The sequence below is a fragment of the Phyllostomus hastatus genome, unplaced genomic scaffold (assembly GCF_019186645.2).
Source record: "Phyllostomus hastatus isolate PE091 unplaced genomic scaffold, TTU_PhHast_1.1 phas_scaffold_1674, whole genome shotgun sequence".
In the NCBI taxonomy this organism is placed as follows: domain Eukaryota; kingdom Metazoa; phylum Chordata; class Mammalia; order Chiroptera; family Phyllostomidae; genus Phyllostomus; species Phyllostomus hastatus.
The window spans coordinates 21,947,014-21,970,288 of NW_025334011.1; the positions used below are offsets into that span (position 1 = coordinate 21,947,014).

The window sequence follows — 23,275 nt, forward strand, 5'->3', positions numbered from 1 at the left end:
CGTCCGCATCATGAATGTCCTACAAGTACATGGAATGTTCATTGTGCCACCACAGTTCTTTGCCTCTTTAAAATCTGTGTAATGTTCCAAAGTTCTTAAGTTACTTTTGGCAAAAACTCTCTTTAAAGGAATTATCTAAGAGAATATTGATTATTTACAAAAAAGAGAAAGATTTGACAGAAACAATACACAATACTGAAACGGAGTGTGATGAACTTTGATCCACAACTAAAAAGAAGTATCACATCACAAGAAATTTTTTTAGGGTATACTTTCCCCCTTATATTTTCTGAGCATTTTCCCACATTTTGTTCCTTTCCTTTGAGAAAAAAAAGTGGTATCTCATTATTACAGAGGCATATTGTATGGATAAACAAATTCCTGTAAGAGGCCTTGTGTGATACCTTGAAACGCAGACTTACTGAATTGTGAAGTACTAAGGTGAGAACATAATGGATAAGATACAAGTTAGAAAATGGGAACCCTTAGGACTCATTAAGTCAAGATTCTGGAGACTGTTTATCTCATGAGAAAGATAATGTTATGGCACTAGAAACATAATTACATCCCATCAAGAAAACTTCCCGGTCACTGCATAAAATGAGATCATCTCTCACGCTGTGCATTGTATGGAAGAGCAGTAGTTCTAGAGATGCCGCCAGAAGGAATGAACCACTACAGATGAGAAGACAAAAAATCACAGTAATTATGGAAATACAAATGAGTTAGTGTTTTGCAAACAAATATTAGAGGGAGACTACAAAGTGTGAAAAGGCAGAGATATAATAAGATTTGAGAAATGGAGCACAAGATTGGAAACAGGTGTTAGACACAGAATTTCTGGTGCTGAAAGCCAGAGGTAGGCAGAAGCATGATTCTCCGTCTTGCATTTCAGAGCTTTTGGCTACTAAGACTCAGAAAAGGCCTGCAAATGAATGATGAAAATCAAGAGCCCAGGAGGTGGGGGCAAGGGTACTGGGGCTCACACAATCCGAATTTCATTCAGTAATGACTGTGGGCTGTGCTCGAGTCAGTTACCTGGTGCGTGGTTTTAATTTAAGGAAATTAAGTGTACACACATACACATATACATAGAGATGCATAAACACACATACACATAATTTTTGTGTGTGTGTTCATACATCTAGAATGTTCACATTAGCACAACGAAAGTTGACCAAATTAAGTTCTTGTTCTCGATTTAATAGCTGAAATTCAGGAGCTAAGAAGGCATACTGAGAGAGCTGGCCATCATCCTTCCCCACTGTCCCCGCTGTCTCTGTCAGAGACTCCCCCTGCAGGTCTCCTGTCTCTTGTTCCTGAAGGTCTAGGAAACTCATGGAAGGCAAAGGGGTGCAACATATACACCTCACTGCCACAGGGGATGCAAGTCCTAGGAGCTAACTTCCTATTTCCAAGGTGAATTGTAAAATATGGGTTGACAATATTCATCAAGAAATCAGTTTTGAGATCATGAAAGATTGTAAAGACCTACCATATGACCCCATTTTAAATTCCAGACAATATTCACCTCTGACTATGGCACAAGCTAGTAGGGCCCTAGAGACACCTGTTCGCCAGTCCTGAATGACACTTCTCGGCCAGTAAATTAAAAGCCTAAAACAAAACAAAACTTTCACTCGATCCTGCCTTGTCTTCTAGCGTTAGTCCCACAGCCCTGCTTCCATTTATCACTGAACTTCTTGAAAGAATAACCTCCACATCATCTCTCTTACTCACCTCCTTCTCATTCCTCAAGCCTTTTCTACCAAGACTGTACTTACTAATTGTGAAATGAGAACCTTCTGACTAAAATCCAATGGATACTTTTCAGTCTTTACTTCAATTGATATCTGCCACCTGTTACACGTGTGCAAGCCCTTCTGCTTTCAGCATTCTTCTCCACCAGAGTCCAAAATAATGTGTTTTCCTGATATTATTATCACTTTGAAAACTTCTCAACCTGTCCCTGAGTGACAGTTCCTGAGCCTGTCCCTTAAATGTGTGTGTTGCCTGGGGCTCTATCCTCATTCTCTTCTCTGAGTGGTCTTACTAGTCCCTAACTATCACATACAAACTGATGGCGTCTCTGTTTATGTCTCAGTTCAAACTTCTAGCCTGGGCTTCACACTCTTATCCAAGGACCCCACTGGATAGCAACACTTAGATATTCCCAAGCAAAAGCCATCCTTTTCAATCTCAAATCTGTTTCTTCTCCCAGGATTCCTACTTGCTGTATTCAGCATTCATATCACCATGTAACCAAGATAAACCAGGTAGCCACTCATCCTTGACTCCAGAATTTTCCACTTGGTGGCATAGAATGACTCCCACAGTTATTTGCTTTCACCTCATATTAGACAATTTTGAAAAGTTAGAGTTTATGTGGTGTTTGGTCTTTAGACATTATACTTAAAGCATTTAAGTTGAAGTCAATATTTTAGTGAATGCTTTTAATAAGGCATTTCAAAAATATATTGTATGAAATTATTATGTGAGTGTGTTCTACCTGGGAAAGAAACATATCACTTCATAAGACATAAAAAGAGGAAAACATGGTTTGTTCTCTTATTGTCATGATGGGCGGCGGAGTGTTATTTATGTTTCTTGTCAGCTGCCCATCTGTACTGAACTTCTAAGGCTCTGCTAAGCTTCTGCCTACTTAGGATGACTCATTTTCTTCTTGCAATAATATATAGAGATTTTCTCCCTGAAACAACATTGATATGCTTTTCTTTGCAATCCTCTGGTTCCTCCTGCTTCCTGTTTTCTGAGTCTTTGCTAATACCTACCTAGATATGAAAATCAAAAGGACTGGTAAAAGGGAACATTCTAGGAGATTTAATCATATTTACCTTCTAATTCTTTTATTATCATCAGGCATGTCAATATCTGGGTTGAATTGGTAATGAAGGAGTTCAGTACCAAAGAGATCATATTCCAAGTAACAGCCAAGTTGAGCAAACTCCAGTAGTTCCTTCTTATCAAGTATAGTCCTAGAGAAAATAAGGCAGACTTATTGTTATTATCAAGAGCCTATTTTCTACATAGAGTAAAAGTTGTAAGCATATTATGTACTGTAACATAGTTTAAGTAAAGTAACAGAGTTTTTTAATTGGCTCTTATGATGTGACTATAAAACAGTAAGTTCACTTTGTTACCAGAAATAAGAATTTACCCATCTAAAAGGGACTTTTCCCTTTTAAAGTACTTTGAAACTATGGATGTTTTAATTCCATTGCCAATACTCAAAACAATTTTGTAATTCTCCTACAGAATTGTCTCCAGAATAAGGTCTGTGTGTGTGTGAAAATCCTCAGTGGGAGACCTGTGGACTGTGGAAACCGTCAAAGAAAATTTGGCATCAGGTGCCATGAGCTAGGGGAGTAAATCAAACCTTGGTAAAGCTTGAAGCTAAGGTAAAATAATAGAATCAGTTTCTTATGAAGATCATGGCATGGCTCTAAAATTAATTTCAAAGCTTATGTGGCCCTGGCTGGGTTGGTTGGAGCATTGCTCTGTACACCAAGAAGTTGTGGGTTTGATCCCTGGTCAGGGCACATAAAGGAGGCAACTGATCGGTGTTTCCCTCTCACATTGACATTTCTCTCTCTCCCCACCACCCTCCTCTCTCTCTCAAATCAATAAAAACATATCCTCAGGTACAGATTAAAAAAATTATGTGAATATCACTGCAACTTTTTAAAAAAGGGCAATACTATATGCATTTATGTTTTGGTGTGCTTATTTTTTTAAATACAATTTATAATTTTATGCAGATTTTTGTGAATATCTTCTCATTCAATACATATCTTAGTAAGAATATTACTGCTCTATGTTGCAAGACTATGCAAATGAGTGGGAAAGGAGAAAAATGTAAACAGTGCAGAGGAGTGGAGTCTGGAGCAAGAATAGATGATCTCAAGAAATTCACATTATAACAAGTAAAAAGGAATGCATTAAGTTAGACCCAAAAATACCATGGTAGAAATTCAAACACATGGAGAAATAAAGAAATAAAGAAATAAAGTCAATAGTGAACTGACATTCCAATAGAGAAAGAAAGAAAGAAAGAAAGAAAGAAAGAAAGAAAGAAAGAAAGAAGAGAGAGAAAGAAAGAAAATACTTTTTACCAAAAGACAATGAATATGGAAAAAAATGAGAGGCAAAATACACCCCATTAGACATTGTGTAAAGGTAATTACGGACCTAGAAAAAGGATGATTGCTTGGGATCCAAGACTGGCCTGGAGAAGAGTTGGAATGGCAGACCATCATTGTATCATTAGGCTTTGATCTACTCTAATATATACTATTACTTTGGCAACTCCAGTATGCAAGGATTAAAGCACTATTATATATCTATAAATCTCCTTCTACGAGGTCAAAAGTATTTTCAAAGCCTTTCTTCCTTCTAAAGTATAGAAGGACCAATTAAGCCTCAGTGTGTCACGAAAGCAGGTTTCCGCTGTGCGGAGATGCTGAGATGCTTTCTGGGAGTTCACTATTGACTTTCACTATAAGCAATCACATTGGAGCTGCCTCCTCTTTATCTTATTCACCAGTTTAGTGTAACTTAGAGTTCACAGTGTTGTTTTAGGCAGGGAGGCTAAAATATCCTCTTTTCATACTTTAAAATGTACATTAGTTCTATGCTATTTTCTATGAATACCACTCCTTTTCCATCTTCTTACCATGGAGACCATCTTTTGCTTTCAAAATTACTGTGTTAAAAGAATATGTGTTTTGGTGGAGTAAACATATTCTGTTTTCCTCCCCAAAGAACCATGCCTAAAAACACAGTACGCACAATTAAATAACATAAGGGGAAGAGATAAGTTTAGTATTTTTCCTTTTTGGTCCATTCACTCAGTTCATTAACTACCAAAATGGACAAGTTACTGGGGTGGGGAGGGGTCAGGGGAGAGGCCGTTTGGAGTCAAGAAGGAGAATGGAAGTACCAATAACAAGTTGGACCAGACTCTGATTTCTGCTCCTAGTATCTTTTTTCTTCTATTGGCATAATGCCTTGAGAGTAAATTTTCTAAAATTTAAGTGGTATATTGAGAAACATATTCAATGAAAAGTCCATCATAAATAACAAGCCATAGAAAAATCTTTAGTCTTAGATCCAATTGAAAACTAAAATAAAGTTGATTATCATCATCATCACAGCTAAGAGTTAGAAGAACTTACTGTGTCTAGCATTGTGTACAGTGCTTTATATTCATTATCTCATTCAATATTCTCCACAATCCTATCAGGTCTCAGTTTTACAGATGAGAAGACTGGGACTTGAGATATTAAATATTCAAGGTGATATGCTAAAGTATAAATTCACTTCAAAGCTAGAATCTACTCTCTTAACTATCTTACTTGCTCTATGAATTCTCCTGTGGCTGAGTAGTCTGTACTCAAAGAACATTGACTATGCACATCATGTGTTTTAATTTTTATTTTGAAATTTAATTCCCTCCCCACAGTACCCTCAAACTGTACTTGAAAATGGAGACTCTATCATCAAAGTGGGTGATAAACCTCCCAAAGTAGGAAAGGATTACTTTCTGGAGGTACTTAATTGCTAGTTCAGCGAGTAACTGCATATAATAGATAGGACTTGACCACTGGAGTTACTTCAGATATTTGAATGGCATGGCCAAAGGCGTAGGAACTATAATAATCATGACCACTGCTTACTTTCATTCTGGGAGCCTGACATTGCTCTAAGCCTCTTATGAATATTAAAGGCCACGTATTAAGGGTCCATCTTTCTCCTGAAGTCCAGAGTTTTGTGTCTGATTGCCTGCTTGTCATATCCATTTAGATGTCTAATAGACATCTCAAGTTTAACATGTCTCGAACCAAACTCTTGGTCCACCACCCTAAACTAGCTGCTCTAACACCCTTCCCTATCCCAGTTGATGGCAACTCCATCCATCCAGTTGCTCAGGCCAAAAATCTTGTGATTATCCTTGCCTGCTTTGTCCACATCTAGCCCATTTGGGTAGACTTTTGGCTCAACTTTCAAAATATGACTGGAATCCAGACAGGTCACCACCTCTCTACTACCCTCCTAGTCTCCAATCCCATCATCTCTTGCAGGATCTCTGCAATAGATTCTCAACCGCTCTCTTCAGTTCTACCTTTGTTCTACTACAGTCTATTTGAATACAGCAACCAAAGTCTATGTCCACACCTAAGTCAGATTAGGTCTCTCCTCTGCTCAGACACCACCGGTGGCTTGCCATTTCCCTCAGAGAAAAAGCCAGGGCCTTTCAGTGACCATGAGGCCTTGAATGATCTCTTTGGATGTGGTCTTACAATAGCCTCATCCAAGAAAGGAATGGGGAACAGAAGTATCCAGATCTCCAGATGTCAATTAGATGTAAATGCTATTTATATTATCAGTGTTGTCTGAAGAATATCACTATAGTAGAGATACCTTTCTAGAGGAAGACTAACATGTTCAATTAGATTCATATAAACATGTAAGCTGCAAGACTAACCCCTGGGAATTATTATCCTGTAGAGTAGCATATAGAAGAGAGTGGGACTTTGAAGGAAATGGTCCCATAGTAAATCACTTAAATCTTACAACCATGTGTAAGGGAGATTTCCTCTGAAGAGAAGCAATTGTGCTGATGTTCTGGATATTAGGAAAACGCATTTTAAAAAGGAGGCAGACAAATTTGCTGTCATTAAAAATCCAGTATGTACAAGCTCACATATGTAAATATGTAAATTATTTTTTACTGACATTTAGTGATAAGACACCCTCTAGATAACTGAACATTTGTGTGTAGAAATTAAGAAATTAATTCATTTAAATTCTTCTTACTGAGGTTCAAAACCCACACTGTTGGGGTGGGGAGCAGATTGTGTCAGTGATCATGCATATTTTTCATAGGAAAAGTCCTGAAAAAAAGCCAGAATTTTGAATGATATGATAATGAAGGGTAGAAGGGGAGAACTAGGTAAAACAAGATTAATAAACATTTAATCATCATCAGGTATTCAAAGCAGCCCTGTCTCATTTAATCTTTATGAACACTATATGAGGAAAGTATGATGGTCCCATTTTATTGATGAGGAAACTAAGTCTCAGAAAAGTTAAGTAACTCAGGAGTGTGAATAAATACAGATTGTGTTTATCTTCCAAAGCCATGTTCTTAGACCACACTGCCCCTTCTGTGATGAGCACATCTGCCCATCCACAGAAGCTCCCTTCCTTCTCACCTGCACTAACCTGTGGAGAAATCCGCCCCATCACAAAGATGACTCAGAGCATCCCACACCAGGAATTTTTAACAAGGTGACTTAACCACATTAAATTGACACTCAGTTGGATGACTTTCAGGGACTGTCAAGGTGCTACTGAAGTTGCATTTATACAAGTGTCCTTTTTATTCACTTGGAGAAAGGATCGACCCCAGATGTCCAAATGGTATCATGGGAAAATGCATTCTGCTGGACATCTTTTAGATAAGGATTAAACAGAGGTCCTGCCCCTCTCAGGCATCAATGATCTCAAAGCTCTTCTTGTATAAGTGTAGGTGTCAGCCTCAGCCAGTCCTGCTCATTCTGTATTCTCTACCTGTGAATAATTATGTTGTTTCTTATTCCAGTCCTCCCCAGTCTTTAAGATAAGTACTTTCCACTTCTTGCCCTAAACAGTCAGTGAGGTGGTTTGTGAGATGCAGAGCTGCTGCATTTCTCCCTTCTTCAAGGTACATGCAGTGATTGCATCACATTCCCTATCATGGGATTTCCCAGGAGGCAGATGAGATTTTTGTATCAAATGTTTGTTCTTGTCATTCATATTATATTATTTCTTCTGTTGCATGTTTTACACTTTTGCTCTTCAACTAATAAACACATTCTGTCTATATAAGGAACCAGGCATAAATTGACAACAATCACATTGCTGTTCGCTAAGAAAATGGCAACTAAAGTGATTTGGCTATCTTCGTTTTCAGAATCTGGTCATCATTGATTAGTGGTTTATAGTTGGTACTAAAATGCAGGACAGTTTATTCTCTTTTTCATAAGATATATATTCTAGATCTTATCTAAGTGCTGAGGGGTTTAGCTTAATGTCAACAGGTGCTCTGAGTGGGAGCAAGGAAGTCTGTGTGAAGTGATAATTTAGACCTGGGTTTGCAGGCCATCTAGGTAGAAAGAACTAAGGAGTGGAAGAAAGGATGTGATGCATGGCTGTGATCAAAATGACACTAATGCCTAACATTTATCTTGGGCTTTACAGTTTCAAAGAACTCTCGTACATTCACACACACCTTCCTGAATTAATTCATCAAACATCTGCTAGCTTGTACCATCAGCTACTTTGTGCTAACCTCTGTGCTGGGAATACAGGTATGAATAAGAAATTTAAGCTGCTGTTTTAAGGAACTGGAAGTCTAAGGAAAGAGAGAGATATTTAAACCAATAATTACAATTAAGTGTGTTGAAAGTTTTTATAGTACAAATAAATACAAAGTATTATGAGAGAATAACTAAAGGAGTGACTCACTTGAGTTGCGTCTTGAAGAAGACTATTCAGATGAAAGTTGGTGGGATTCAGGTGTGTGAGGGGTGGATGATTTACAAGAAAACTGTTGGGCATGGGGGAAGCTTGATGTTCCTGAAGATAAGGATGTAATTATCAGAGCTAAAGTATATGAGAGAAGAAGCATCCATCCATTCCTCCATCCAATAAGAAATTGTTGGTCATCTACTTACTATGAGATACGAGCTAGTAAAACTGACAACACACAGTCCCATCCTTTAAGAAGTTCAGTGTCTATAGGGAAGAGACATGGAACCAAATAATTGCTCTACAGACCATACTGAATTTAAGAATAAAAGTCCTTCTAGGAAGTGGGAGGACATAGCAAACACTGCTTGGTTTGTTCAGGGAAAGCTTTGTAGAGAAGGAAATCTCTGATGAGCTTCATTTTGAAGAAAGATTGCTAAGTGGATAAGGAGAATGGTATATTCACAGCCAAGAGACTAACTAGCTTGTGTGAGAAGCATGTAAGAACAGTCAGTGCAGCACACTCAAGGTCACTGTCAGTGTGGCTGTAGCCCAAATTCTGTATCTCCACTAGACATAATGGGAGATGAGGTGGAGAGATGGGTAGGGACCAGGTGACCAAGACATTTGGATATTGTGCTGAAGGTGAACGGGAACCATTAGAGAGTTTGAAGTCAGAGTGGAGGACAGTAATCAGATTTGCGTCTGAACAAGTCAGAATGGTGACAGGCTAGGTCAGGGAGCACGGCTAAGGATGTGGTTCCCTTTTGAAGTGGTTCCTGTTCAGGTGACAAACAAGGGCCTGAATTAAATTAACAACAAAGGATGGACAGGAGGGTCTATATTTTCAGATCTCAGTGAAATAGACAGGTCTTATCACATGGAGAAACAGAGCAGGGAGGAATCTAAGCTGACATCTGGGTGAATAATGCTGTCATTAACCAGAATAGGGCAGGCAAGAGGAAGAGGGAGTGATGAAGCACTGTCTCCATTTTGACAGTGCTGGAGAAGGAGAATCAAGGGCATGTCTTGGGCAGTAGATGAGATACCGGTATCCTTAAATGGTACCAAGAATACAGGAGGACCATATTCTGAAACTTGTAATGAACTGGTGAAATAATTATGCCACATATTAATGTTATTGCATAAACAAAGAAACTGAAGCTTGAATCTTTTCAGTGGTCAAGAACTCAGGTATTCTGGCTCCTAGTCTAGTGCACTCTCCCTTACTGTGCTTGTGACTGTGTTGTCATCTTGTCATTCATCAGCCATACCGATCTGTGAAGTCCTGAGCCCAGAGGGTGAGTCCCAGGAGGGCAGCTCCACTGGAGACCAGACTAGCTCAGGGCCTGACACCGGTAGAAGCACAGAACACATGTAACACTAAAAGTTATGAACTTGACCAAATAATTTTTTAAATTGGTATACAGATACAATAATAAATGAATGCTTATATACAACTGATTTATTAAACACAACATTGAATTATAATGACTTATTAATATAAAAAATTATTTACCACCTCTCCCCACTGAATTCTTCAATGTTTTTCTAATCCTTGCCCAAGGATGTGTTCACTGTTTTTTAGAGAGAGAGAGAGATATGGATGTGAGAGAGAAGCAATCCAGTACGTGCTGCAACTGGGGATCGAACCTGCTACATTTTGGTGTACTAGGCAACACTCCAACCAAACGAGCCACCCAGCTGGGACTGAAATCCTCAATTTAAAAACAATTTATATTTGTTCACATAGTGTTATAAAGGATTCTTTGTTATTTTAAGAGTTTTTCAACAACTACTCAAAAGCATTACTAAACTCACCTAATACTATTCATGTAATAATATAAAATGAATTTTAAAATATTTATAATGCAATGTTTAAAAGAAATGAATACATAACTTTCTATAATCTACTAAATTAAATGTTAATATAATTCTAAAACACTCCTCTTGTATATTTTTATATTGCAAATGTCAGTTCCATCTTTATTATAAAATCTGAAAAATTCTTAATTGACAAATTTTAATTAATGTATTTTGTCAAAATAAAAACTACTATATAGAATGATATACGTTTAATGATGACCTAAACATTGACTATGGTTAAAAGTATAATTTGCTACTTCAGTGAAATATTTACCAGAACCTTTGGTTTCACACACATTCAAGACACTTAGTTAAGGTGGCGCATTCACATTATACACTAATTTATCCCCATTTCTGTAGGCACTTTAAAGATGCATGTATCTTTTTGTGCCAAGGCATTACTTCTATAGAGCAGTCTTTTCAATATTAGAGAATAACTGGGAATGAAAAACTATAGAAGAATAATTCAGATTGCCATGCATTCATTTCCCTTTGTCTCTATTTGAACAAGCATACTACCCTTCCTGCCCCTCCCCATCATTCAGTTTCTCTGACTGCTTGGGTCTGTACCATATAGAGATGTTTAATGACATCATAGGAAGGAATGATGTCACACTCAATATTATGACTTCAGTAGAGCTTATGCTAAAAGGAACAGATCGCTGCAAGAAAGAGAAAAACCTTTGTTTGAATTAGACTAAAAGTTGGCTCTGAATTAGGAGTCAGCTCTGAATTGTGACATGTAATTAAAACTTTATATCAATATGCATTTTGTGGTTTATACACCCCAGGAAGACCTTTTTACCATATGAACTTTCCAACTGCCACACAGCACAAAAGAGGCTGCGTTTTTCATGTAAGGTGACACACAGTTCAAGGAATGATGGTATTGAGGAGAGTGAAGATAAATCTCATAGACATGGCAATCCTATTTGTTAAAATGTCACATTTCATGGGAATGGTGTCAGAGTCATGAAATATTGCCTTAGAAGAAAAAAATTGCTAGGGTATGTTGGGTATAATGTGCCTGTGCTGGCCCGGGCACGGGGCTGGCCTGCCCAACTGTCTCTGTTAGAGAGTACAGTTTGGGATAGTCGACAAATGTCAATTACAAGCATGACTTAATTGTCTTTAATCAGTTGGGTGGATTTTGCACATTGCAGAGCTTTGCTGCATTTCAGTTTGTCAAACATTTGTCTGGATTTTCTTTTTAAATAGCTCCTGTCTTGAAAGGAAGTCCAAGATTAATAATCATGGGGGGAATATGCATAACACTTAAACAGTTAAAATGAATTTTTCTTAACCTGTGTTGACAGATGCACAAAAGACTGGGAGGATTAAGTGACCTGCTCAAGGTCACACAGCAAGTAAGAACTAGAATTAGGCATCGTGACCCCAACACCTCCTGTTTCTCACTGTCCCCTGCCGACAGTGCAGACTGGCCATTGCATTAATGAAAGCATAGCTGCTGCCCATGTCACCACACGTTTTCAACTGCCATGCATTCGGGGTTTGTGTTTCTGTGTCAGTGAGTGTTCCGCAAACCAGTGCAGATTTTTGTGTGAAATGTAGCCATAGTCATACTCAACTACATATACAAGTAGCCACAATGATATGTTTAAAAGAATCAATTTTTAATATTTTCCTGTCATCTGCCATCATGATAAAAGAAGAAATGCCAGTGGACATTAGTGCATGGGAAAAGGGAAGGGCTATTAGTAAATATTTTCTTTGAAAAAAATTCACTTTCTTCTCAGGTCCCTCTCTGCTTTGTTGCCTAAGTTAATTTCTTTAATTTCTCATTCTGTGATTGGACCTGAATGGATATGACTAGATAAGTTGTCTTTACTGTACTTATTGTGCACAATGTACATACTGTACAATGCACATCACTTCTTTCACTGTATACTATACACTATGCACATAATGCATGCATATACACAGTCCCAATAATAAACTGCTAAGAAATACAGCACCATACGCACAGAATTCTAAATGTTTAAACCATGTCACGTGTATAATATTCCAATTGTTTTTTAGTGCTACCATACTATTTAGATATATAAAGATGTTTTGCTCGATTTAAGTTTGTCAAATATTTGCCTAGAATTGTTTTTTAAGTATTTCATGTTATTTTACTAGTACTCATAGGAATTAAAAGCGTACAGTTCCAAGGATACCAGATAATCATTTTATGTGAATTTTCAAAGAAAAACTTGAGGTTAAGAGTCACCATAATTATAAATAAATGATCATTTTGAAGGCAGAGAATGGGTTTTGCCCCCTGCTAACTCCCATTGTCTGGTTTATGGTGATTAGTCATTGAATAAATATCTGTGGAAGGAAGGAAAGAAGGGAGGGAGGGAGGGAGGGAGGGAGGGACGGAGGGAGGAAGGAAGGAAGGAAGGAAGGAAGGAATATCCCATTTACTTCATCTAATTGAGAGCATGAAAAATGTATCAAAATTGTATACTGTAAGGAGCTGGGTGGATTTGGCATGGATAATCAAGTGTAAAGAGAATAAAATGTGTTATTAAGCCATGATCTGTGTCTCCCCTTCTTTGTCAAGAAACCCCTGGGTCAAATTCCACAGGGAGCAATTTTCAAACACAAAAGATGTGGTATATTCCTGAAGTTCATTATCATTGTGTCCCTCCTCAAATGCTAGACCCTAGACTTCCACTGAAGCCCTTTAGTTTATTAAATAGATAACCAAGTAGAAAACAGATTGAGGCATACAACCTGCCTGGTGCCTTCTGAGGGGCTCAATGTGTAACCAATAAATAGTTAGTAGCCAAATACTTTCCAGCCTTGCTGTTTTACCCAACTTTCCTTGGTAATGAAAGAATTGTGTTATGATACAATACCTACAGCTACTTGATAGAATATTAAGGATATAACTTCCTTGGAGATAAATCACAAAAAGACCATCTCTGGGGTGAATTCTTAGATCATGGAGAGCCCATATTAGGCCAGGGCAGAGTTCCTGCTGTGATCATTTGCCACCTGGAAATGTGGATAGGGTTTTAACAGGTAGTAAAATTATAATAAAGGATTAAAAGGCATAAAGCCTTTGTGGATTAAAAGCCTGAACAGGAATAGAAATGCTGGTGTTATTTTCCGATAAATGTCAACGTTGGGTGGCTATACCTGTCAAGGGCATCCCCCTCTGAGGTTCCCTAGGGTTAAATCCGCAGCAGTCCATGGGCACTGCCACAGGCCCACATTTCTTACGGAGAACAGATGGCGAGGGGAGGGCCTAGATGCAGAAGCCGATTTATCTTGTCAGGCTGTTATCTCCAGGTAAATGACCTTAAGCAGGTCACACGTGGTCACATGACAACAATGTGGTTCAGAGGTGTCCTAAGGGAAGTTAACTCTTCCCTCTCATGGCCTCAGGTGCTCCTTTCTGACAGGCATAGGGCGGTGTGTTGTTGTTGTTCTTGTGTGTGTGTGTGTGTGTGAGGGGGGTGGCATGTCTGTGCCTGTATTTTAAGGCAAAATGCCCTATGCATGAAGGCTAGGGAAGATTTATGTATTTTCAAAAACATTTAATTGCTTCAATGTGATGTGGACATCCCAGAATATTTTATTTCGTATTCTCAAATGACAGGAATTCGACCTGTAGGGGGGATAAATGAACAATTTTACAGGTAGTCAAGGCCGCATGTCAGCCCTGCTGGAAAGCCCAGTGTTAGAAAGGGGCTGTAGGGCAGAGCCAGCGCCTGGACTTCTACGTCACAGTCACAATAGCCCGTGGCTTCAGAACCTTCTCCTTTGTGCCTGAGAAAACATGGTGGGAGGAACAAAATGAATTTTTTTTTCCTGGGGGCCTTGTTTTCAGGATGCTTTTCTTTTTGTGTGTCATCTGTGCATTTTGCTGCATGAAATACATGCCCTTTTGTTATTCATCGCCATTGTAAAGTGAAGCCCTTGCCCTTTCAGTAAAGATCAGATTGTGTGTGCAGCCCACAGACCTTGGCGCACCTGTGAAAGGCTGACCTAGTCCAGCTTCAGCCCAGCAACTGTATTGCTGTGAACAGTCACATCAAAAGGCTAAAGTTGCCAGCATCTGCCTCCCTGATTAATTTTTTCTGTTACGTTATTTAATTTGTTCTTCTCAATGTGCTACTTTTTCTAAAGCCATTTTCACCAGTTGCCTCTCCTCTGAAATGTTCATCTCTCTATATATTTCTTTGCCAGGCACTGGAACCCTGAACAATCCCTAGTAGAGACACAGAATGAGTGGCTGTTCTAGAAATGTTCTCAGGGTTTCCTAGGATGCTCAGAGCTTGTCTGATGTCAGATCGACTTCTCCATCCCATCTTGAGCATTGTTTAAAAGAAAATGCAGGTACATGTATATGTGCATATATGTATACATATATGTGTTGTTTGATTTTATGAGCAAGGGATATACATCTATATTGATTTTGTATTAATTTTATGAGCAAGGAATAAACATATATTGTTTGATTCTATGAGCAAAGATGCTCTACTCTGCTAGGAGTTAAGGTTGTTTCACAATTTCCGGTGGAAACTTATTTTCTCTTAGTGCTAAGCATGATTCTCTAACTTACCTACCTGTCTAACTATGAACAGATAGGCTAGAAAGACTCTCCCTTAAGAATCACTGTGAACCAATTTCAGGCAGCATGGCAGACTAAACATTCACAGAAAACCTTCCATGATAGTGTAAGTAAAATACTCAACAGTGAAAGGGGGGAAAAGATACTTTTAAATGCTTGGTTCAGCTGGGGGGTAAGTAAAGAACTTGCTCAGGGGCAGAAACAAGAGAGCAGACAAAATGAGAAGTGAGGGGAGCCCAGAGCTACCATTGTCTGGGGAGTTGAATGGGCCCAGCAATAGAGAGCCAGGGCCGGAGTCTGCAGGAGACAAATTGGAGACTCAGCCTCCGCGGCCAGCACATACAGGAAGTGTTCCTCTCATCTAAACCACCCACATGGAAGGACTAGTTAAAAACTGGCCCACAGAGGGAGTCTTTTGAGGTTATGTCTTTCTTAATCTTCAGGTGAAAGGGATGCTGGTTGAGAAAAAAGTCTCCTCTGAGAATCTATAGCCACAAGCCTGCACTTGCTGAGTTTAGGGGCCAGAATTCATAGCATCTGTGTGGTCTAAACTCTCCAAGCTGAAAGTTTAGTTTTGAAAGCCACAGAGGAGACAAATACCATCTCATTGTATTGGAGGGGTACCTACAGTAGTCGAACTCATGAAGAGAGACAGGAGGGAGAACAGCGGTTGCCCTGGGCCTGGGGCAGAGGGACTAGGGAGCTGCTGTGTAATGGGTGTAGGGTTTTGGTTTTGCGAGATAAAGAGGCCTGGAGATTGGCTGTGCTATAGCGTGAATGTACACAACACTACCGAGCTTCATACTTCAAAATGGCTAAGCACGTAGATTTTGTTACGTGTATTTGACCACAATTTATACATTAAAAAAAAAATAAAGTAATACCAGGTTGGTAGAGCCTCCTAACTACCTATAATCAACTCAGGACTCAAAATAATTTCCAAGAAACCTAAAAATCACAATAAATTGTTTTAAATACAGGAAAATAACCTCACATGAATAAGAGCCAGAAGAATCAACAACCTATAAAATTAGAGTTAAAAAAAGAAAATAGAATTTAGGTTTATTAATTATAAGGTAAACATTCTATGCATAATATTTTTAGCACAAGTTGAAAATATATTAAAGGAAAAAAATCTCAAAATTAACAAAGCAGATTTGAAAAGTAAGAAAGAGAACATAGAGAAATTTAAAAAATCATAGATCTTTGTATTATAAACCAAATTGATAGTCTAAGCAACAGATTGCTTTCACTGGAGAGAGAAGTATTAAATAGGAAGACAGAATTGAAGAAATTACAGTTCAAAGACGAAAATGGACGAAAATGCAAAGAAGACGTTACAAGACAGGGAGAACAGCTAATGAGACCCTACATATAGCAAGTGGGTGTTTATGATACAAATATACAGGAAAATATGGATGAAGCAATATTTGAAGAGACAAGGACTGAGGTTTACCAGAAACAATGAAAGACATGTCCTCATACCCAGGAATCCTAATTTGGAAGTAACTGCAGTGTATTGTTAGCGACACTGTGACTGTGCTAATTCCATAATCAATTCAGTCTAGGTAAAGCCTCATGTGTAGCTTTTGCAGCATTGTTAGGCTTTTCATAACATTAACTCCAGACAACATCTGTTTGTAGAGTCAGCAACAGATGTTTTTTGCTGTCCCCTACACATCTAATCATCCATAATTATCTGGTGCTTTGCTCTCATTTGTACATAATCTGCTTACCTATCAAGGTGGGACATAACTGTTTTGGAGATGTCTATACCTGCTTCTTGCAATATTCGGGTAATTTGAAAGGGTGCACTTGGATTCCTTCCAGGATGAATGATAACAGGACAGCCAAGCTGAGCCTGGGCTTGGGCTGTCGCCTGGAGAACCTTTCTTTCACTCTCAGTCAGAGGCCAGGAGCAACCGATTTCCCCAATAACGCCGCACTTGATGCTGGTTCCATCAGCCCCGTGGAGAATTTCGTTAACGAGGACATCAGTGAGCTAAGGAAGGGTGGGAATGAAAATACGTCATAGACTGTGAAATTCCTGAATGTAGTGTCACCACAGTGTGTTAATGAACTTATCCATTCAGTCGTTCATTGTTTAAGAATGTATTCATCATTCATTCAATATTGGTCAAGGAAAAAGGCATTTTCTGGCTAAGTCTCAAATTCAACGAGTTTTTCTAAACAAAGATTTGGTAATATCTTACTGTGACTATTTAACAAGAAATTTATGGCTTTAGGTAGCTAAAGAGGAAAAAACATGAATTAATGAAAGTATATTCAGATAAGAAAAATATTTAAAATTTAATTTGAGGAGTATTTAGACATAAAAAGATTGTCCTCGAATCTGTATCAACTGTGCCAAGTAATTCTTTAATTCCCCCCCTTTTATGCATTCCTTTATCCTATACAGCATAAAAAATTCACAGCATATAATATGAATATTACATTTTCTGGTCAGATATATAGTTACTGCTAAGAGTGGTTAGAAAACTGTATAGTAGTTGACATCATGATAGTCTTCAAATAATATAAATATATAAAAAAGAAAAGGCTTTATTGGAAAATAATGCAGATAAAGTTTTGAAATACAAAGTATTTTAAAGATTAACTGATTCTTTGCAAAAACTCTAGCTGACATGCTAGGCCTATCAAGGAGGCAATGGAAGATACAAATGAATGTGTGCATATACATGTAAACATGTATAAACACATACATGTATGTCTAGGAAGAGAGTACATACACATACCCAAAACTCTTGCTGCTTATTTGTTCTTTGTGTCCCTGAAAGATTTACTTCCTTCTGCTCGTTCTTGCTTAAGATATTATCATAACAACAAGGGAATGATTTTCTCTCCCCTCCTATTTGGTAAAAGGAGAAGGAAACGTATTTCTGAATGTGCCCATCTCTGCCTGACAAATTTCACCCTGCAGTGAATTGCTATGGCTGGTTATTTGGTTATTATAAAATGCAGCAACAGGCCACATAACTGAAGCTTATCTTGAAAAACTGAGGTTTACAAACAGCCTGGGACACTGCTACAGAGTATGGAAACAGCATGTATGAATCTGAGTACTAACACGTTGGATTCTGCAGTGACCAGTGATGCTTTTCCTTTATGAAATAAAATGTTCCCAGTCTGGGTCTCAATTAGAAGATGCCTTTGCTAGCTAGCAAATTTCCATAGAATTCCCAGCTACCTGCGAGCCAATGACATTCCCAAATGCAGATGACACATGGGAATAATCCAACGTCTGAATTGTGGCTATTCAGATGTACATACAAATATTGTCAGAAAACCTAGGGCTTTTTACCTGTTCCACTGACATGGCTTTGGTCTCTGAAGAGTGAGTTGCATCCACATAAAACCCGGCTCCTGATATGATATGGATGCCAGTCTCTTCTGCCAGCCACTTCAAAGTCTGCACATCACGGCTGATCCCGGTGGTCGTGTTCTCCACTAAAGCACCCCCACCTTTAGCTTTAAAATACAACAATTCTTCTTTGATTGCTTCCGTTTCCTGATTCAGCTGAAGATTCTCTTTATGGGAATAAGGGTTTTTCTGAATCCAAAACAAATTTTTCATCATAATAGGTTCCTTAGAGGTAGCTTCGTGAGATGGAGGAGGTGGACAGTAACAGAAATCAAAGGTCATTGTCAAATGTTCGTGGGTCAGGGTGCGGCCCAGTTTGCTTGGCTCCACTAGGCCCAAAACAGTTTGGACTTTGCCACTTAAGGAAGACATTTCTGAGGGCACCAGGAGATGCTCTAAAAAGAGTGTTTTCTGGAAAAAAGAAAGCAAGCAAGCTATAATCAGAAAGTTTAATTTAACACATAGACAAATTCTTTCCATAGGGGATGGGAGGCTGTGAATGTATACCTGTGTAAGAACCAGTGAAACTAGAAATATGATCTCACTCGTCATCTTGCCAAAGTCAGGGTCTGTCCCTTGTAAACTGTGTAAGTTCACTGCAGCTCTAAGTGACATGCATGGTGTTGAATGTCCCCTGATCACTTCCACTGGGACCCTTCTGCTTGATTAAATCCTGACTTCAACTACTGGAAATATTTCATGATATTCAATTCACATTTTTCTTTTGTTTAATTTTATCTCGTTATCATACCTCTGCTTGCTTGGATAATTTAATGATAATCTCCATTTAAAAAATCTTCATAATCAATAAGTTATATCAAAACTAGCCATCATATATCAGAACTATTTAATTTGTCATTTTTCAGCTAAATTAAATATCCTGGGGCTACTGATCCTTCCATTATTCGTTCACTGTCCAGCTGAACAAACTCGTGTTGAAGGTCCACCACATGCCAGAAACTGAAGCTAGAAAGAGGAATAAGACAAAATCCCTGATGCTGACCATTTCACAGATTATCCTCCCCAAAACAATGGAGGGAGCATGCCGAGGTTTAATAATGAAAAAAAAAGGAAAAGCAAACAAACCTCTTCATTCTTGATGTTTCCTTTTGTCTAAGGCACACAGTCAGAAACACACTTCTAAAAGAAAACTAAAAATCCTTAGTCATAATGAAAGTCACTATGATTTACTGAAACTGAAATCTGCTCTCTCTAGAAAGAGTATATGCCTCTTCATTTACCCTCTATTTACTTATTTGTAACATAAATCAAGTTTTCACCAAGTTTCTACCAGCGACAGCAGGGACCTCTATTCTAGCATTTCCATTTGAAAGTGCCTTTCCTAAAAGGAGGGATTTCACTGGGAAAGGAAAACGCAGTACCGAAGGCGGAGGCCAAGAGCCGAGCCACTGCCAGACACGGTACTCCTTGCACATGGACACCAACCAGACACATTCAGAGGACAGTGAAAACGCTGACTGGGAACCAGAGCAAAGATGGTGCCTGTGGAAGCTCTCAAACTTTATATTTAAAAGACATTCTGAAATCACTTTTGCCACATCCTCCTGAAGGCCTTCTCTGACTTTCTGAGCATTAGTTTTCTCATCTGTAAATTAGAAGAACAATACACATTTCATAGGCTTTCCTAAGAATTAAGTTAGAGCCCTGACCAGTATGGCTCAGTTGGTTGGGCATCATCCCACAAAGCAAAAGGTAGCTAGTCAGGGCGCACACCTGGGTTGTGGGTTTGGTCACAGTTTGGGTTGGGGAATGTACGAGAGGCAACTGATCAATGTTTCTCTCCCTCTTTTTCTCCCTTCCTTCCCCTCTCTCTAAAAATAAATAAATAAAGTCTTTCAAAGAAAAAGGATTAAATTTAATACCACAGATAGAAAGGCCTGTAAGTATTTGGCACATAGCAAACATTTGACAAAGAATAACTTTGTTTTGCTAGTTCTAGGAACAATTATAGGTCTCCTAGGTTGTTTCTTTTCAGAGAGTGACTGATTAGAGAGGGGATTATTTGGAGGTGCAATGAGTATAGGATAAATTTGTAATGGGCACAGTGCACACATAAGGCAAGGTGAAAATAAGTCGGGGTTGGAGAAAAGGGAGGACTGAGTTAAAGGCCAATTTACAACAAGCCTCTGCAATTATCTGGAACCCAGGTGCTTGGTACCTATTGGCCTACATGTGTAAATGGTTGATTTAGACCACTTGACAGAAAATTTCAGAACTTGCAGGTAGCACGGCCATTTGTTTTTGGTTGACACTGGTATCCAGCAAGCTGAACTTCCAATATCTAAATAATTCTCATGGGACCATGGTGAAAGATGATGGCATTCTGTTTAGAGAAGCAATGGGTAGCTGCCAGTCACCACACCAGCTGTATGTTCCATTGATGGTGTCTAGAAACTTGCTGTTCAGCAATGTCTTACTCCCTGTGCCTGAGAGCAAGGACTATGTAGCTAGTTCATTCAGTTAGCTACATGGGACCATTAATAATCAATTCAGTCTTCCATGGAGGTTTATTTGCTCTTCCCTTCCATCTGGGTGACAGTCTTACACATGTGTTCCTAGAGAATAACAGGGGGCCAGAAACTTGGACAAATTGATAAAACTCCATCACTTTTACTAGAAGAGTACCAAACTGCATATTTAATTGATACCAATTTGAAAGATTAATTTTGGTAAGTTTCACACTCACAAGCTGTGAGTCTTTGTGAGAAAAAAAATCACTTAAGTGATGCGGACACTGCCCCACAGTGTCCACGGCATTATGGATGAGACAAAATAAATTCACACAGACTACCGAGTCCTGTGGAGGAAAAGGGACGGCCTGACTTCTCTCTCAAGGGGAGAGAAAGCCTCACAGCTCCTCTGCCACCATCTCGAGAGGAGAGGGCCCGGACCCTTACCTTGAGAAGCTTTTATTGGATTCAATTTGCATAAGAATACAGGGTGTATACATAAAGCTCATTAATCATTGTCTGAAAGTAAGGATCAAACAATAGATAACATACAGAGAACTCTGAGGGCCTATTTTGAGTCAGAGTCTGATAGTCAAATGGACCATAAAACTTTGGGAAACAAACTCACTTCCTGCTTGGACCCTTATCATTTAATTGAGGGTATTCTAAACAAAGCAGGTTTTACAGGATTTTACATATTCCTTCTTAGGCCTGATCACCCTAGAGCATCTGTCCTTTTCAGCACAGGGCAGCACCCACCACCGGCATTGTTTCGGGCTTAAGGCATTGTTTCAGGCTTAAGTCAAGCAGCGGAAGTAAGGAAGCCAGGAGATTAGGAGACTTCTTGAAGGCAGAATGAGGACTCAGGCTGTGTCAAAGCCAAGGGGTGAGGGTCCATCACCCCTTTTCTGTAGCACCCAAGTCCTTCCCTGGGGACCCCTGTGATCGTGCCTGTCTTAGGTCATCCCTCCTTTCAGGAATCTTACTCATCATTGGCTAATCAATCAAGCACTGGGGGCCAGGCAGGGTGAAGTAAAAGGAGCAGAGGCAGTGCCCCTGCCAGATAAACTTTGTCTCCTTAGTGGCTTATGGTCTGAAAGTCATTCACTCAGCTTTAGCCATGGTGGGGCTACAGCTCCTGAAACCAGGCAGGGCAGTTCCCAACATTTAAAAAATGTCATCTGTTCTGGGAAGTTCCTCCAAACACTCTCAGGCAGGACTAGTTGGTGCTCTATGATAAGACAAAATGTAACCTATACTTAAAGGATAGGAAAAGATTAGAAAGCAAACCCTAGGCACCACAGCTCTAAGCTGGAATATGTCTTTTAATGGGATACGTTTGTAGAACTCCAGGCTACTGTGCAGTTAGAAAGCACCCTTTGCATCACATGCATCCTGAAAATGGTTCTCTTCTCAGTGCACAGGCCAGGGGCTGCTGCTGGCCTCTGGTTGCAGGGATGGAGCTCACAGAACAGGAACAGCACTGGTCAATGAGAGCTGCAGTGCACAGCTGTGCAGACTGGAGTGACCTCCAGCTGAAAAGACAGACTTCGGGCATTCTGTGGAAAATCCATGGGAAGCTTTGTTGAGCATTATCACACACAGAAGGTGGTAGAAAAGGGGTAACTGGAGGTATAAACATGTTTGCCATGGTTGTACTTCAAATATGAAATCTCAGCAGATGGAGGGACTGAGGATAGGCTGCAATTACTAGTACAGCCTGGTCAAATGAAATAGCCCTTCTAATACAAGTTGGTATACAATAGAAAAAGAACACAGAACTTTAAAGAAAAAAAAAGAACAAAAAAAAAAAGAAGAGAAGAAAATCAGAAAACAGTCCAACAGCACGGAGCTGAAAACCAGAGACAATATGTAGGATCTGTTATTTTTGAGACTATGTGCATGAATTCACTTTTATAAAATACATAATCAATTTGCCAAATTTTGGAGATTTGCTGGTGGGTGGGTAGCTTGGGGCAACTTTAATTTTACTGAAATTTCATCCTGGCCATTATGCTGAAGATTTTTATGTCTATTTGGGTTGAATATCCATTTCAATTACATTTTACATTTTTGGAGGGGGTGTAGGAAGGACTTCCTGACTTTTTTATATTGGAATGAGTGGGATTTCTCTTCATGCAGTCTGCTGCCCTCCCTGTGTCACCGACATATGCTCTTTTCCTGCCCCCGCCTCTGCTGCATCCAGCCTGAGACTTGGTTAGAGGATGCTACTTCACAGTTTCAGATGCGGTGGTCAAATTGGCAAGTTGATGTTTGGTAAATGGTTTTGTTACTGGACTAAAGGGGTCTGGTTGCCTGAGAGCATCAATTCAATAAGACAGGAACAGGAGTTTGCAGCAAAGAAAGTAAGGGTTTATTTTTATGAAGTGGCCCACCCTGGAGACACAGGTGAGCTACTGCTCAAAAGCCTGGGTG

The 23,275-nt window shown here is 39.2% G+C and overlaps 1 protein-coding gene across 2 annotated transcripts in view; it reads right to left on the bottom strand.

The window, feature by feature from the left end:
- PTER (phosphotriesterase related) overlaps positions 1-23,275 on the bottom strand; it is a 59,880-nt gene that overhangs the window by 2,680 nt on the left and 33,925 nt on the right. For both annotated transcript variants that reach the window (XM_045857794.1, XM_045857795.1), the window contains exons 2-4: positions 18,309-18,779; positions 16,723-16,988; positions 2,856-2,996 (exon numbers count right to left, since the gene is read on the bottom strand). In XM_045857794.1, the coding sequence (XP_045713750.1) occupies positions 2,856-2,996; positions 16,723-16,988; positions 18,309-18,740 (839 nt within the window). In that variant the 5' untranslated portion in view covers positions 18,741-18,779. The remainder of the gene's footprint in view (positions 1-2,855; positions 2,997-16,722; positions 16,989-18,308; positions 18,780-23,275) is intronic.